Source organism: Corvus brachyrhynchos, unplaced genomic scaffold (genome assembly GCF_000691975.1).
Source record: "Corvus brachyrhynchos isolate BGI_N302 unplaced genomic scaffold, ASM69197v1 scaffold283, whole genome shotgun sequence".
NCBI classification, from domain to species: Eukaryota; Metazoa; Chordata; class Aves; order Passeriformes; family Corvidae; genus Corvus; species Corvus brachyrhynchos.
Genome location: NW_008237409.1, coordinates 933,041 through 948,599, shown reverse-complemented (window position 1 = coordinate 948,599; position 15,559 = coordinate 933,041). Strand labels below are relative to the sequence as shown.

Sequence of the window (15,559 nt, the reverse complement as noted above, 5' to 3'; positions counted from 1 at the left end):
GTGCCACGCCTCCCCCGGGCCCATGCCTCTGCCGGGCTGCGGGGCTGGAACCCGGCGTCTCTCAGCCACGGGGGGCAGGCAGAGGTTGAGGCACGGAGTGCTCACCACCACAGCTCCAGCCAAACCCTGCATCCCCTCTCCACGCCCACAGCAGAACCCCGGCTCCCCAGCACAGCTCTGTGCACGGGATGCAGCACTGCTGTGTGCTCACACACATAGACCTTCCCCCAGAAAGGCACCAGCACCTCTGTATTCCCCATTTCCCTTTCTTGCCCCATACCACAGGAGCCTGCTACGGGTTTGGAAGCTCCGGACAGGTGTCACACAGGCACCACGTTCAGTCTGTTCCTCTGGGCACTCACTCGTCCCTTTTAAACATCTTACAACCTTCCCCTACGTCTGCCTGTGCCCTGCTCGGACTCAGAGCACCACCTGCACCATTCTTAAGATGCTTCAAATATCCAGTGAAGCCAGGCCTATCCTCAACAACTGTTTCTAATAAGCCAGTACTAGTTACAAAAGCCTTTTGCAGAGGGTTTCGTGACTGACTCACACCCATCTCCAATGATGCAACATCCAGGCCACTTCCACACACGGCCTCATCACCTCTTGGGGACTGCAGTTCCTCACCCAGCAGTGCCCATGGCACAGTCAGGACACCTCAGCCCCAAAAACCCTGCATCTCCCCTCCTCCCCAGCACCTGGGAACACGCAGCCCAGCAGAAGCCCCAGAACACATCAGCTTTGGAATAATCCTCTCCCAAGGCACCAGCGATTCCCTGTTTCGAGTACTGCAGAACACGTGAGCAGCACTTCTGTTTTGCACATCCATAAAACAAGGGTGATGGCAATCACTTACCTCATCTCTGTGTGATGAGAACATTTAAACTAGTTTAAGTCATTTCAGCACACAAGTCTTTCGTGAAAGTAGGATGCTGATGTCTCCAGGAATGTACATCTAACTAACATTCTGAAATAAAACTTTTCCAAGAATCAGTTTTTCACTCACAGTTCACTCAAGACCAGAAACTTTCAAACCATCACTATCTCATTTTATATTCGCATAGTGGACAGGCAGGCACACGCCTCCAAAAACTGCACTCCCTATTCTTTGTCTATCTAGGCACTTGGCTAGCAGATTTCTGGTTTTGTTTTTAAAATGCCCTTGAGTGTATTAAGCAATTTAGAAGCTTTGCTTTGAGCTGCTCTAACAGAAGTTAGGGGATAACTCCTGCTAACTCCAACAAAAACAAAGACAATCATCACTAAGAAATAAAGAAAACTCCATAAAAAACATACACGATCAGGTCTGTTTTTCACCTGGTCCTAGCTCAGTGCAAAAGTAAATAAAAAAGCAGGCTTACAAGTTTTGGATTCCCCTGTATCATTTTCCTCCTTTAAAATGGCAGTCTTTTGCCCCAAAATTCCAGAAAAAAAAAGGTAAAAAAAGCATAACCAGTCTCCCACTCAACAAGTGCCTCCCCTACCCAAAAAATCATCCCCAAAACAGTTACCTTCTTATAGCTCAAACCAGCCCCGAACCATCCTATGCTGTTCATGAAGAGACCACAGCAGTTCTGACTCCTACCTCACCTCCTCCACTGACTACCTTCACCCAGAGCACCTGACTGCAATCAGAATTAGGGGGCCTGAAAATTGCTTTCAGCTGACAGGCTTCAGGTTTCACACCTGCCTAATCAGCACCACAGCAGGAGGGCAACGGACAGGAGAGATCAGCAGACCCTCCTAACACTGGCCTTGATCAGGTAAACGCAAACCACCTGTGCCCAATCTTGGGCTCACCAACCTCAGTGCAAAATCCAGAGCTCTGCACACGCTGCTCCTTCCACTGCTTCGGCTGCCCAACCACCAAACTACCTCTTCCTCCCTCTGCCTCTTCACAGCCCAGAGCACATTTTCACCTGCATAACCAGCACCAATAATCAGCCAAGAAATTCAGGACTTGCTCTCTGATCTCTGTTCCACCTCAAAAAGTGCTTGGCAGCATCCATTTGTCTGCCTTGATCCAACAATCTCCAGTTCTCAGGAATGCAAGACAAACAGGTGCTGCTGCCCTTCTCTCAGCTGGAGCCAATTTAGAGCATTTCAAGGAAACACACCAAGGCACTCTTCAACGATGAAGGGCTGCACCTGCCCAAGACCTCTAAGAACATTAAGAAACAGCAAAAATTCATCTGACCATGTCCATGTAAGAAGTTTACCCTGTCTCTGCGTTCCTTCAGCTGCAACCAGGATAAGATTCATGAGTAATGTGCTCTGCAACAACACTTGTCCTCTCCTACCTGTTTCTCTCCCTATCACTTTCAAATGAATTGACACTTTATGTTACTTTCCACATACTACAAGAGCATAGCACCAGATGAATAATGTTCTGCTCACACTATCATAAGCTTCATGCGTTCAGATAACAGTGATGGGGACTATAAAGGCACAAAGACAGATAATCACTGCTTATGTCTGCAATTATAGTTCCAATAAAGCTTCTTCATGGCTCTTTAGCACTAAGGCTTTTGGACTGGTTACTGAATTGTTTTACTGTTTTTTTCTATTCCATATTTTGTTCTTTTCCTATTGCATACACATGCTTAATCGAGAGAGAAGACAAATGCCTCTACTAAAATATCCACTGGAAATAACTACAAAAAGATGCCCAGAAATCTAAACTGACTTCTTATGACTACCACAAAATCAAAGCCATGCTCACAAAACTTGGGGGAATCATAACTGTGGAAGACTTTCAACTATCATTGTATTCGATCTGGAAGACTAATGACATAGTGGATGTGACTAGATGAAAAAGAGAGGGGGGAAAAAATAAAAATCACACAAGATGATCACAATTCCCTCCTCACACATATACTGCCGAGCACATCACACACACAACCTGCTGCTTCCATCCCAGTTCCCAGGATGAGGTGAATTCCCTCCTCACACATACACTGCCAAGCACATCACACACAGAGCCTGCTGCTTCCATCCCAGTTCCTGGGATTAGGTGAGGCAGGAGTTCAGAGCACAAAAGGTGCTGCGGCAGGAGATTCTCCAGGTTCTTTTCACTGTCACCCACCCACCCCCACCAGGGTCCCAGGCAGGCTGGGGCAGGAAATGCCCCCTGACAGGCACAGAGGGGACAGAGGCTCGCGATCCCGGGGCAGCCTGTCCCCAAAGCTGCGCAAGCACATCAGGACACCCTCCCCGTCTGCACAGGACGGAGGCACCAGGGCAGCCATCCCTCCCAGCTCCAACAGGGAGAACGACAGGCACCCAGGGAGGAGCGGGCACGGCCGTGCCGCACAAAGGAGCCAGCCAGCTCCCAGGAGCCAGGCCTCGGGGGCGGAGGAGCGTCCGGCATGGCTGAACGCCCGGCACTGCGGGGAAGAGAAGCCAACGCTTATCTGGAGGCAGAGGCCTCCAGGACACCTGCAGTTCAGCATGCTTCCCCCTCTCCTCCTGTTACTGAGGGCACCAGGAGCAGCCCTGTGTCACAACGCGCCGCTGAGCCCACTGCAACCCTCTGCCGGGCTCCCCCCTTGCTCCCAGCCCCCGCGCTGGTTTGTAGCCATGAGACCGGCGTGAGCCATAATTCACACCACCAGCTACCTTTCACATGCTGTGGCCTCACGTCCTTATCTTGCTTCCCCCTCTCCAAAGTTCGGAAGTGCTGGCGTACGGCAGGAACCTCAGCAGTTACAGCCTCCACCACCCACTGGAGCGCTGCCACTCCAGTCACGGCTTCCCTTATAAAATTTGACAGTCAAAAGTCGTTAAAAACAACAAAAAACCCAGTTTAACCCCTCAAAGACAAGTCACATAAAGAGCTGGCAGTGTACAATGCTGCTCTGCCTCCCACACTTCCTCCCCAGCACCCAGGGATGCTGCCAACATCCCCTTCAGACAGAGGCAGCCGTTTACTGTGGTATCAAACCCGGTGTCAGGAAGCGGCTGCGTTCTCTGCCACACTGAGATCTTTGCATAATCCCCCGCTGCCCTTTTTTCTCTGACCCTTCATCTCCAGGCTCAATGGCAGCATCGGTACCAGGCCCACCAGGGCCTTATTTGGGTTACATAGCTACATGCTATGCCAAGACCAGAGTGACCAACAGTGACTCTGCTTCCTCAGCTCTCAACCCCAGCCAACATCGGGCCCAGGACATTTTCATAGCAGGTTTTATGAGGGTTTTTTCACCAGGTAGCATTTGAAGAGGGTACAGTTCAAATGGTTGGTGTGTACTCAGCAGGCCACCCATCCAGGGCCAGAGTCTGAGAGCTGACCTACAGAAAGTGACTGGGGAGAAAGATGAGCTGTCTGGTACAAATGCATCAATCAAAACAACCCCAAACACTTTACAGCAGAGACTTTTTGAGGAGAGGGAGCTCCTGCTCCAAGAAGCCAACAGTTTTTGCTGTAGTTGTCTCAGGGCTTGCTCAGTACTCACAGGAGAGATCTCTCAGGGATCCTGAGGACATGGCAGACAACAAGACCTGACACCACCCAACACAATGTCCGGTAGCAGCCCCAGACCAAAAGGTGGGGCAATACTCCCAATCCTCAGAAAATTCCTATCGTATTTCCCATCTCAGTATTACCTCTGGACTTCTTTTCAATGTTTTCTGTTCCCTCCCACAATTCATTGAGCACAACATGCTGCTATAGACTCTGTAGGTCTGCCAAATACAACAGCAGAAGCAGGCGAATTTCACCAGCAAAGGAACATCTTTACACTCATTTACAGCACTTTGCAAACCTTTGGCAAAAGGATAAATGCTCCATGTACATATTGAGCCCTGCACACAGCTCGGGCTCAGAGCAGGGAATCGCACCAACACAGCTCTGAACATAAATGATTGATAACACAGCCAAAAGGAAAACTAAACAGGAGTTTCACTCGTTCAGCAAGCACTGCAGAACAACATCCCCTTCAGCAACACCTTCTTCCAGCAGTGCAACAAACACCAAACCTGCCAGTGCTGAGGGCTTGCAGCTGGCAAGCTTTTGCCGCAAACCAGGCCTCGACTTGAGCAACATCTCCCAGTCCAGTGCGATTCACGGATACTTAGGACAAATGCTCAGCTCCTTGCAACCTCTTTTCACACCACACCAAATTACCCTTTGGGAAGATTTCTGAACAGTGTTTATTCAGCAATTGGGTAAAGCCTCCCCAGACTCTCTATCCAGCAGGCATTCTCTTTCCACCAGCATTCAAGAAGCTTAAAGTCTTGTCTGCACTTCACAGCTCCTATTTTAAATAAATCAAAACTTCAAAACACTTCTTCACCCTGTGCTCCTCACCTTCTCTTTGATGCAAAACTGACCCACAGAACAACATAAAGATGAGCTCTGAGTCAGGAATACTGAAACACTGATTAAAACAGCACAGCACAGGTTTGGGAGCACTACAGAAGAATTCTGTACCCTCTGGGCCACGCCAGCACTCCCAGGGACCCAGCCCTGAGCCAGGAGGACTGGAGCTGCACCAGGACCCACGTGCTCAGCCCCATCTCAAAGCTGTGTCGCACACAAGAAGGAAAATAAACCCAAGGGGACTTAACAACTTCAAACCCTGGGAACTACTTAATTCACCAGATATTAGTTTCTTTCCCCCACCCCACCATTTTTCCCTCCCACCTGCCAGGCCACCTCATTACTGTCACTCTGCATCAGTTCTTGCTACAGTAGTTTTCTTGGACCTTTGCCCCTTCAGTCAGCTTGAAACCTCTTCCCTATTGTACATCAGAGTCAATGGGAAATTAATGCAAGTCTTTGCTGGGGGAGGGCAGGGCAGAGGCAGCGATGCTTTCTGCTGCTGTCAATACTTCTTTTCCTTCACCCTTCCTGCCACGTACACTTCACCAACATATTAAGGAGCCTTGTCTGCATTTCACTGTGCTCGCTGAGCTCTCTGGGACTATTCCTCATGTGCAGAATTGCATAAGCCTTAGCAGGGTCCTTCTTTATAATACAAAGTTGCCAAAGTACAATCTTAATTTAAGCCTACTCAGTCACAACAATATACCCAGCTGCTGAAGTCCCGGCACAGGGAATGACTGAGCAGGGGAGAACAACTTCCCAACATTCTTCAGATTTTCTCTGCACTCAAAAAATAGAAGAAATACTTTCAACAGGAGAGTAGTAAAATGCCAAAGTTTAGAAGTAACTTATTAATACCGCATGCTGATCTGACTACAAAGATTCACGGTAACTTTCAAATTACTCAGCAAACCACAATTTCTACAGCAATAATATTGTAAAAATCATAGGCCATGCTGAAGACTAGAATTATTACAGAATTATTCCAGTGACTAAGGCAAACAGAATGTGTGATTTCAGGGCTAAAGACTAAATTAAGCTTCAACAATGATTTTTTTTTTTTTAAAGTCTGATGCTACACTGACCTTGTAATCAGTTTTTTGAGGAAACAGCAGATTAGTATTTTCTTGTGAGTGAGATCCTGTGGTGGAGGGGGGGAATATGATAGAGATGAAACTGCCTATCTCTGAAGGAGAAGCGATGGAACTGACCATATACAAAGTACTGTCAAATACACAAAGTAATCTTTTAATCTTTTTCTGCTACAGGCTTCACAGTTCAACAAAGCATTTAATAACGTGCTTTGTGTCCATGCTGATTCAGCAAAGCACTTACCCACATGCTTATGCCAACTTAAGTATATGCTTAAGTGCTTTCACACAATAGGGGCAGAGAAGATTCAGGCCCTGAGATGAACCATTTTCTGAAACAAATCATTTTTCCCTAAGATGACTGACTATTTACAGCTTCACTTTATAGCATGACCCAAAATGTGTTGAAAGAGAACACTAAAATACAACTGAAAAGTCAAGTAACTATTGGGAACAGCAAAGACTCAAAGTACAGCTTAATGAACCAGAATTGTTCTTTTTCCCTTCTCAGCACAATATGCATCTTGATGCACACACCCCACCTCACCCTGTTTCAGTAGCTCTCCTCTAAAAATAAGTTCCAAGTTCCCTTAATGCTTTGGGTTTCACAACATTTATGAGACTATCACCAGAGTCAACAGGCTAAAAAAAGAATCCATTAGCATTAACTGGCCTGTCACTGGCAGTGACAAATAAATGAATTTGATGGTTTTAGATCAGTCATTAGTAGACCTACCCCCGGGCTGATAAAGGCTCAGCACTTTGCAGAGGAGATGTACTCAATCTGGAAGCAGAGAGGGATGCACAGGGGTGTCAGCATGCTGCTCTCCTTCCATTTCCCTGACCTCCCTACCTCAGAACCTTTCCTGGCATATACAAGTGCACAAAAGTCACCTGGTAGACACCATTAAAAATAATCCAACAATACAGGAAAACAGAAAAAAAGTAGAACCTCCTTTTAAAAAAGTCCCATGTTAGACAGTGTTCAATTTTAATTTTTAGTTAGCAGTATGTCAAAGGGAAGGAAAGTACATTAGGACTATTCTTAACATGAAAGACGTCCTTAGGCAATGAGAATGGAAATACAGACATTTTAACAAGTACAAGACAGTCTGTGGGGATTCAGGACAACATGAACAATCTACCTGAGTGATTGGGGAGAAGAAATAAATGTTTACATCTCCAAAAAACAGCAGTTACAAAAATCCAGTTCAGCTCTTGTTTCTGACAGAACTCACTGCACTCCACAGAAGGCCCTGCACAACCCCGTTTTCCTCTGGCTGCAGCATCCAAGGACACAGATCATCCTCCGCCTCAGCCACACCGCAGAGAGCACAAACCCCAGCCCAAGGACAAGGGGTTTCAAACCCTGATCCTCCACTACCCGGAGCTGGGTTCATCAGCCAAGACTCAGACTCCGAAACTTTTCCATTGGACCATCCAATGCCAGAGGGAAGCAAATTCTAGGAGCAGCTTACCCTGGACAAGGGATTCACATCAAGGTTAGTTGAGCAAGACACCCAAACAATGGCTGTGGACCACCCAAAGAAATATCCTACACCATCTGGGAAGGACTTCATACTACTCTGCACACAGATGATACCACAATTATTATCAAGCTACACATCAATGCCTGATGCCAAGAGAAGGAAATACTTCCTCTCTTACTCCACCCAGACCTGCAAATGCAGGGGAATCTAGAAAGAATTAAAAAAAAAAAAAAAAAAATCATCGGGGAAAAAAGGTCTGACCTTGCCGCTCTTTACAGACTGGTGGGGAAGGAAGGGCGCCAGGGAAGGAAGAATCCTGAGTTCTGCTACTGTGTCCAGTTCACATTCTTTTGGGGAAAAAAAAGAAACTTCAAAGTCTACCTAGTATCTAAAACAAGATGGGAAGTAGTAGGACTAACCTGGAGGAGTTTACAGGCAGAAGCAGGGGAGGAAACAAACAGAACTCTTGATTTTCAAGGTCCATCATTTGCTTTGGAATAAAATCTCTCCCTGCTACTCTGTCTGAGGCTTATCAGACAGCCAAGGGACGCAGACACCCCACCCACAGTTAACTTAATTGGAATCAGACATCTAAATCCACTGGTTAGCTTTAAAAAAAATCCTAGGTTGGCCTGGGTGTTATTCCAAAAGGGCATGCCCTCCATTTGCTGCTCTGGAACAGGCAGCTTCACATGGCTTTAACCAGCAGCGCCTCACATGAAAGGAGAGTTGTTGACACTGCTTCTTGCCCAAGAAGAAGGACCAGATGTGCACAACTGCTCGGAGCCCACGTGCCCAGCCCAGACAGGAAACCAGGCTGGCCACGGGCATGGCCGGCACCATGCGGGTAACAGGGACTGGCTGGGGCACAGAGGGGCCAGGACAGTCCTGCACTGACCTCTGTGACAATAACACATCTAATAAAGACATCGGTGCCCTGCATCCCCAGCCCATTACCAAACAAAATACCTCCCTCACCCAATGAAGTCCTTCTGCTGTTTTGTGACCAAATGGCCACCAGTGTTCTATACCCAATCCACACAGACTAAACCCCAAATTAAAATAAGCAGTGGCCACCTGCTCTCAGGGTCACCAGCAGAAAGGACACCAGACACTCCGCACCTGGTGCCAGCCCACACTAGTGATCCACGGGAGCAGCTCCAGCAGCAGCAGCTACCCTGTTTTATTCCAGGAAGGCTCCAGACCACAGCCAGCAGGGCACATCCGCAGTGCTCATTATGCCACACACCTTACTACAAACAGCTCCAGCTTGTTGAACTGGGAGCAATTCCCAACAACACACATTATGCCCCTGTAGTAAGTGCAGGAAGAACGAGCACCTCAGTCCCACCCTGGAGGAACCTGAGCACAAAATACACCTCCCTGGGCAGCCTCACTAACTGTAAACTCTGGCTGAAGTTTTACCTGCCTCTGTTTCATACATGGCTCTGCACAACAAAGCATCCAAATTCCTAAACCAAGGACATTTTCATGGCCAAGGAGCTACTTCATTGACCGAGGCTGCTGTCCTTTCGCTCTTCAGGTTTGTTTTGTTTTTTAAGTAAATCCCTAAGGCAGAGGCGTGAGGGAGGAAATTGCTTACGTTTGAAAATATCTAATGAACATGTTAAATTGGATAAGGCTTCTCCAACCTAACAGAGCAGGTAACATCAGGAATGGCAGGCTACGTACAGTAAAAAGCCAAATTATTGCAGTCTTCAATATTCAAAAGGGGGTACAAAACTACTGGCGCCCCATCACTGCTGCTTTTTAAGGATTTTTTAAGTCAGCAGAGTTATAAATGATCTCCTTTTACAGAGTGCCTTCCAGCACTTGGAAGCAAGACAGATTTTTATCAAGGAACAGCAGCCCCAAGGAAGGAGATATATATTCACCAGAATCCCAACGAGTTAAACCCTGCAGCAAATTTCCTAAAACAATGGCTTCAAGTCGTCCTGGCCTTCCCAAGGAGAGCAGGATTACACATCCCGGTAATCCACTGGAGGCAATCAGCGAGGATTTTCTGTGAGGGTCATTCTAAGGAAATCAGGGAAGAATGCTGGGCTGTTACAACCTGCCACTGCTTGCTCAGGAACCAATTTGCATCACCAGAGAGGTGTCAAACCACGGAGATGGGGTTTAAAAAGCCCGAAAGAAAGCGTTTTACAGGGCTGGGGTTTGAAAGGGCAGGGCTGGGCAATTACCGTGGATCAGGAGGGGAAGGAACAAGTGAGTGTGACCCCGCAGGAGCAGCACGGGCACAGGGGGTGGCAAAGGCAGTGGCAAAGCTCAGATGAGGAGTTAATCGCGTTAATCGTGCTGAGGAGGGGAAAAAGGGCTCCTCAAGGAAGGACAGGGATGGATGGAAGGAAGCCCGAGAAGGGGGAATGCACCCCCAGCCTTGCTTCCACCTCAGCCCCCATCAGTGCCAGGAAAATCACAGGAAAAGAAAAAAAACAAAACAAATCCCCATTTTGCTAAACATACCAGGAAGGAAGATTACTCAGGGGAAAAAAAAACCAAAACAAAAAACAAATTCTCCCCTTGCACCTAGAGAGAGACAGAGACATTTCATTAAATGCCATTAATCTCCACAGACCCAAGCATTAGCTAGTTAATTAGACTAAAGTACAGTCACATTTTAACGCTGAGCATTCGCTATTCAACTGGGATAAATGAACAACTAAAGTCCAAAACCTTAATTCAGCATCTAATTAAAAAAACAGAAAACAAAATATCCAGATTATGAAATGCTTGCCAGAATAATACATCATAATTGATGTAAAATCTGCTCTTTATTGCATCTGATTTTCTCCAGTCTCCAAATCAGGCTGTTTTCAATCTTCAGATTTTTTTTAAGTGCCCCGTAGAAATCCCAACACTTTAGAAAGGACAAATGTGTAAAAAGTAGCAACAGACACTGCTGACCTCTCCAGAGAGAGCGAGCTCCTGCTAAGAGTGGAATTTGACGTCCATTCCAGCATTTGCCCCACACTTGAAAGATGTCTATTACCAAAAACCAAGGGAAAAAAACCCCTACGTGTAGAAAAACAAAATCTCCTTTGTCAATACGACCTGATTTTGCATTCTTTAACACAAAAATTTAACTCACTAGTATCCTCGATGTAAAACATGTCCTGGTTTTTTTAATTGTTAGAGAAGAAATCATATGGGATAGCTTAACGGCTCTGTTGTAAGCATTACAGACTTCTCCAAATAATACTGTAGAAACAGTAGAAACTGGCACTGAAGACAGTTTAAAATGTCAATTAACCTTTAAAAGGTATTGGGAAGGGGGATAGGGACATCAAGCACAAGATCAAAATCCTGGTAACTTTCAATTGTATATTACAGACGGCATCCATCCAACAACATAATCCAGAAGCCAGAAGCCACAAGCCCCACATGCTATAAACTCTTTGCTCAGTGCAGAAGCAAGCCAGGCACGCTATTATTCACCAGTGAGTTATTAGATATGTCCTAGGAAGAAAAGAACCTCTAAACATTTGCCCACATTAGTCTGGTTTTAAATTCTGTGAGCAGGCTATTGGGGTTTGTTCTTTTTTTTTCTTTTAAAGAACTCCCTAGCACTTCTCCAGTGCTATTGCCTAGGAGTTTTAAATGGCACAGGGTTTTTCCTAGATGCCTGTTTTGTGCAATATTTAACATCATGGTTCAACACACACAGTTACACTGCTTGCTTTCATGAGGGGCTGTATGCAGTAACAGTTCAGGCAGTTGGTCAGCTAGTTTCCCACCACCAACTTAAAACCACTTTTCCTTACTGACTTGCATCTACAACTTTGCAGCCTTTTCCTCCCATTTTTACCTGAAGACTGAAGTAGCCCAAGATGACAAGTGTGTACACAAGTGCCATACATCAGTTAAATTAAGTTTTTCCAATAGACTCTCAAAAACAAATTAAAAAAAGTCAACTACAAAAGTTTTCTTTCAGCCTCTGGCTTTCAAAATTCACATGCTGCAAGTTCGGCTTTGAGACTGATTTGTTTTCATTAGGCACAACCCAAAGAGCAACAGCCACTTGTATTCCACAGGCAGCTCCTCCAGGAGAAATGGCACCCAGTGGCATTTGGAGGGAGCGCACAGGCAGCAGCATCTGTGTCCCTACACCATCGCCGCGCCACTGCGAGGACTGGCCAACACCATCGCCAGAGGCCACTGCTCCAGCCAGCCTGACCAGCTGGACGCTCACATCTCACTGTTCCCCTGCTCTTGCAGAACAACACCCTGAGGCCCCCAGAGCCTCATCAGAAACTTGCCATCCAAGGCTTACACACAACTCCGCACACATCTCTCGAGTTATACAAAAGAAAATTTGCAAACAATGAAGGCAGAGATATATCCCCCATCCATCACAACCACAGAACTAAAAGCTCAGCTCAAAACAAGCCTGAAGCTTGCACTTAATCCAAACACTCTTCATAAACACCAGGCACAACACCCTGCACAGAGCAGCTGTGCGGGGCTGCGGCAGCAGCTCCGGCACCGGTCCTGCCGTCCAGCCCGACTGACCAGCTCTGCACGGACACAGAGCAGCCTCCTGGGCCACAGCCACAGACTGATCCCCCCGAGAGCAGCACTCGGCTTTAAAAGCTTTCATTGCCAATTCCCCGGCTGAAACCCAAACTGCCAGGCAACAATGACTCTCTGTGTGCCTAAAATCCTATTATCGATCCTCCTACTTACCTTGGGCTGTGCTCGTCGGGGAAACGCAACTTTAGGGTCAATCTGAGGAAAAAGAAAGGGGAAATCAACAGGATAGCTTTGGTTGTCATTTTATATTATTTTGATTTTAAATCACTGAATTATTAATCCCTCATTTCTCAGGCTTGTAATTCAGCACACCGGGTCATTCAGAGCTACTCTGGAAACTATAGGTCACAGTCTGGGTTTGTCTAGGGAGTTTGGCAGGGGCAGGGAGATGGAAAGAGAGGAATAAAACATCTCTTCTGCACTTCTCCTCCATCATCATCTGGGCAGCAATCCCTGTGGGTGCTCAGGGAGCTCTGGATCAGTCTCTGTGTGCTGCCTCTACCACCAAAACTGCATGTAGAGGATTATCTGCATGCTCTGGATGTTGCACAGAAAGAGGGCCAGCATTCCTGACCAACATCTTAACTTGGTGGCTTTGACACCTGCACCTTCCTGCAGCTGGGTTGGGGGTTACTTTTTTCTGCTTTAACTGACAAGCAACACCACACAAAAAAGGAAAGTCAAAACCAAAGTAAAATTATTCCCATTTCAATTATTAAAACTGAAAACACTTGAAGGACTAGATCTCCTTCATAATATGCCAAACTGATCTGATTTACTCACTCTCAAAGAAAATATGTGATCAATGGAAAACTCCAAAGAGGAATTTCTGGGATGGGGTGGGAAGGGAGGAAAGCAAGTTACAAACGAGTTTCGTGTATGTAAAATATATAGGCATTTAAACCAGAAGAAAACAACTTCTTAAAAAAGGTTTTCCATTAAGGAGTTATTTGAACTATCCATGAATAAAGCACATCAACAGAGACAAAAAGAAAGGGGAAAAAAAATCCTTGCTTTACCCCCCGCCCTGTTTTAAGATGCAGCGTTGGCTCCCCTTGCGCTGCATGAATTAGCGCATCCCCTCTGCATTCCAAAACGCTCATTCTGCACCCTCACACACAACTTCCACATAGGTCATCTCTAAAAAGGGACTCCTCTCCCATTCAAAATTACTTGAAACCAAAAAGACACCACCGCAGATGCAAAGAAATGGTACCCAGTGGTGTTTGGAGGGAGCACACAGGCAGGAGGCTGGATGTAAACAAAAACATCAGATCTTTTAACAAGTGCCCCCTCTAAATCACAGTAAAACGCCTGTGTGCTGCTGGTTTCACTTCTGGTTCTCAGGCAGCACCTGCACACAGACATCTTCTACATAAAGGGTCTGGAAAAGGATGTTTTTAAAAGTACTAGATCCTACCTAAACCGTACAACCTGCAACTGCTTTCAGCGTTGTCCTTGCCTGTATAACCAACTGATGCCACCAATGCTGATTGTGTTAAGCATATTCAGGAGGACAAGCTTTCTTTTAGAGTTTGGATTTGGCTTTTATTGTGTTCCTCCCTCCCCAGGCAAACCCTGATGAGGAAGAGGAGATGTTTCCATTTGGTATTGTTATTCCTGTGGTGATAAATATTCCTGTCACTGCTAAATAACCTCTCCTAAAAACCAGTTTTGCTCAATTAATTTGTCAAAATAGGAAATATCACAGATGTTTGATGTGCAACTGATAAACTGATTTGCCTCCATCAGATACAAGTATCGTATCTTTTTTAGGACACACCTGAGAAATGAGCGATTACATGCCACTTTATTGTTCAAAAAGCATAGAAAGTAAAATTATTTATCTAGAAAGCTAACCTTTTCATAGAGATTAACATTATCTACAGATATATTCAGCACTGACTAGGCATTTGTCTACTGGGGAAATACAACAGGTACGGATTTTCCACAGCGATACCCAAAGGTGGAAAAATATGCACGTTTCTGTATTTGCTCCAAAACTACACGTTTTCCCACCAAAGAACACCAGGCCCACCAGAGGGACATCACTGCAAAGTCCTGCTGGTAAAAAGCTGGGAAGGCCATTAAACTCCAAAGCAACACATTCATTTTTGAAGGTCAATTCAAAGAGCATGGAGTCCTTTGCACCACAGCGACAGATTTTCTAAAAGAACGGAATTTTCCTTCCCAAAACCTTTTGGATAAACACCATCAGCCTTTGAAGAGAAACACTAGCAATGAACGTGGCAAATCCATACCTTTTGCATAACCCTGTCAACTATTTAAACAACAACCAAAAAGAAAAACAACCAAAAAACAAGAACAAAAAACCAAAAAGAAAAAAAAAAAGTTCTACCAAAAAAAAAAATTAGTTAGTTAGGTACAATTCTACTTACTGTATCTACAAGTCCTCTAGGAAATGACTATAATACTATTTCTGATATGAATGGCCATTACCTAAACAAAGCTTTTAACGTAACTGTAAACAAGAGCGACGTTTCCATGCCAATACCCAACCGATCTGCCTCCTGTGCTGAACGTTGAAACAGAGTCAAATGCCTTGTTATACTGCACAACAGTTACTACAATACTCTACAAATACACGCCTGAAAGGACCTGCCTGGCTCTGTGCTTTACTTTTAAGCTGCATTACTGATTCTAAGGTCAATTTTGTATTTGGATTGATTCAACCATTATCACACAACCAAAACCGAGGCAGATTTGCCCTGGTGAAGCTCTTCACCCCTCCCCCAGAGAAGAGCAAATTATACATTGCAGGGACTAGACTGTGATACAAGAAAAAAGCTGGGGGAGGACCTAATTATAGTCAGAAATATGACAGGGTGTCCTCCCATGTTTTTTTTTTTTAAACCCTCGTTCAAGATACTGTTTGCCTTTGTTCTTCTTATCTAAATTTATCTTTAAAAACACATAGAGAATATAGCTGTACATGAAAAGTCTGGTGAGTTTAATTTCAGGAGCACGGCTGAATCAGTTATCTTACCATATCTGATTAAACCTAAAATCAAATTATTAAGGCATGTGAAAGCATGGGCTTCGTGTTCAGGCAAGCCCAGCAGAATCTGTAGGTC

At 45.6% G+C, this 15,559-nt stretch overlaps 1 protein-coding gene across 1 annotated transcript in view; it reads right to left on the bottom strand.

Moving 5' to 3' along the window:
* Positions 1-15,018, bottom strand: part of MSI2 (musashi RNA binding protein 2) — a gene marked incomplete at its 3' end in the record, with an annotated part of 201,277 nt that extends 186,259 nt beyond the window's left edge. Inside the window, exons 1-2 of the mRNA XM_017730873.1 lie at positions 14,948-15,018; positions 12,618-12,659 (exon numbers count right to left, since the gene is read on the bottom strand). Coding sequence (XP_017586362.1) covers positions 12,618-12,659; positions 14,948-14,971 — 66 coding nt within the window. The remainder of the gene's footprint in view (positions 1-12,617; positions 12,660-14,947) is intronic.
* Positions 15,019-15,559: the final 541 nt, after the last annotated feature.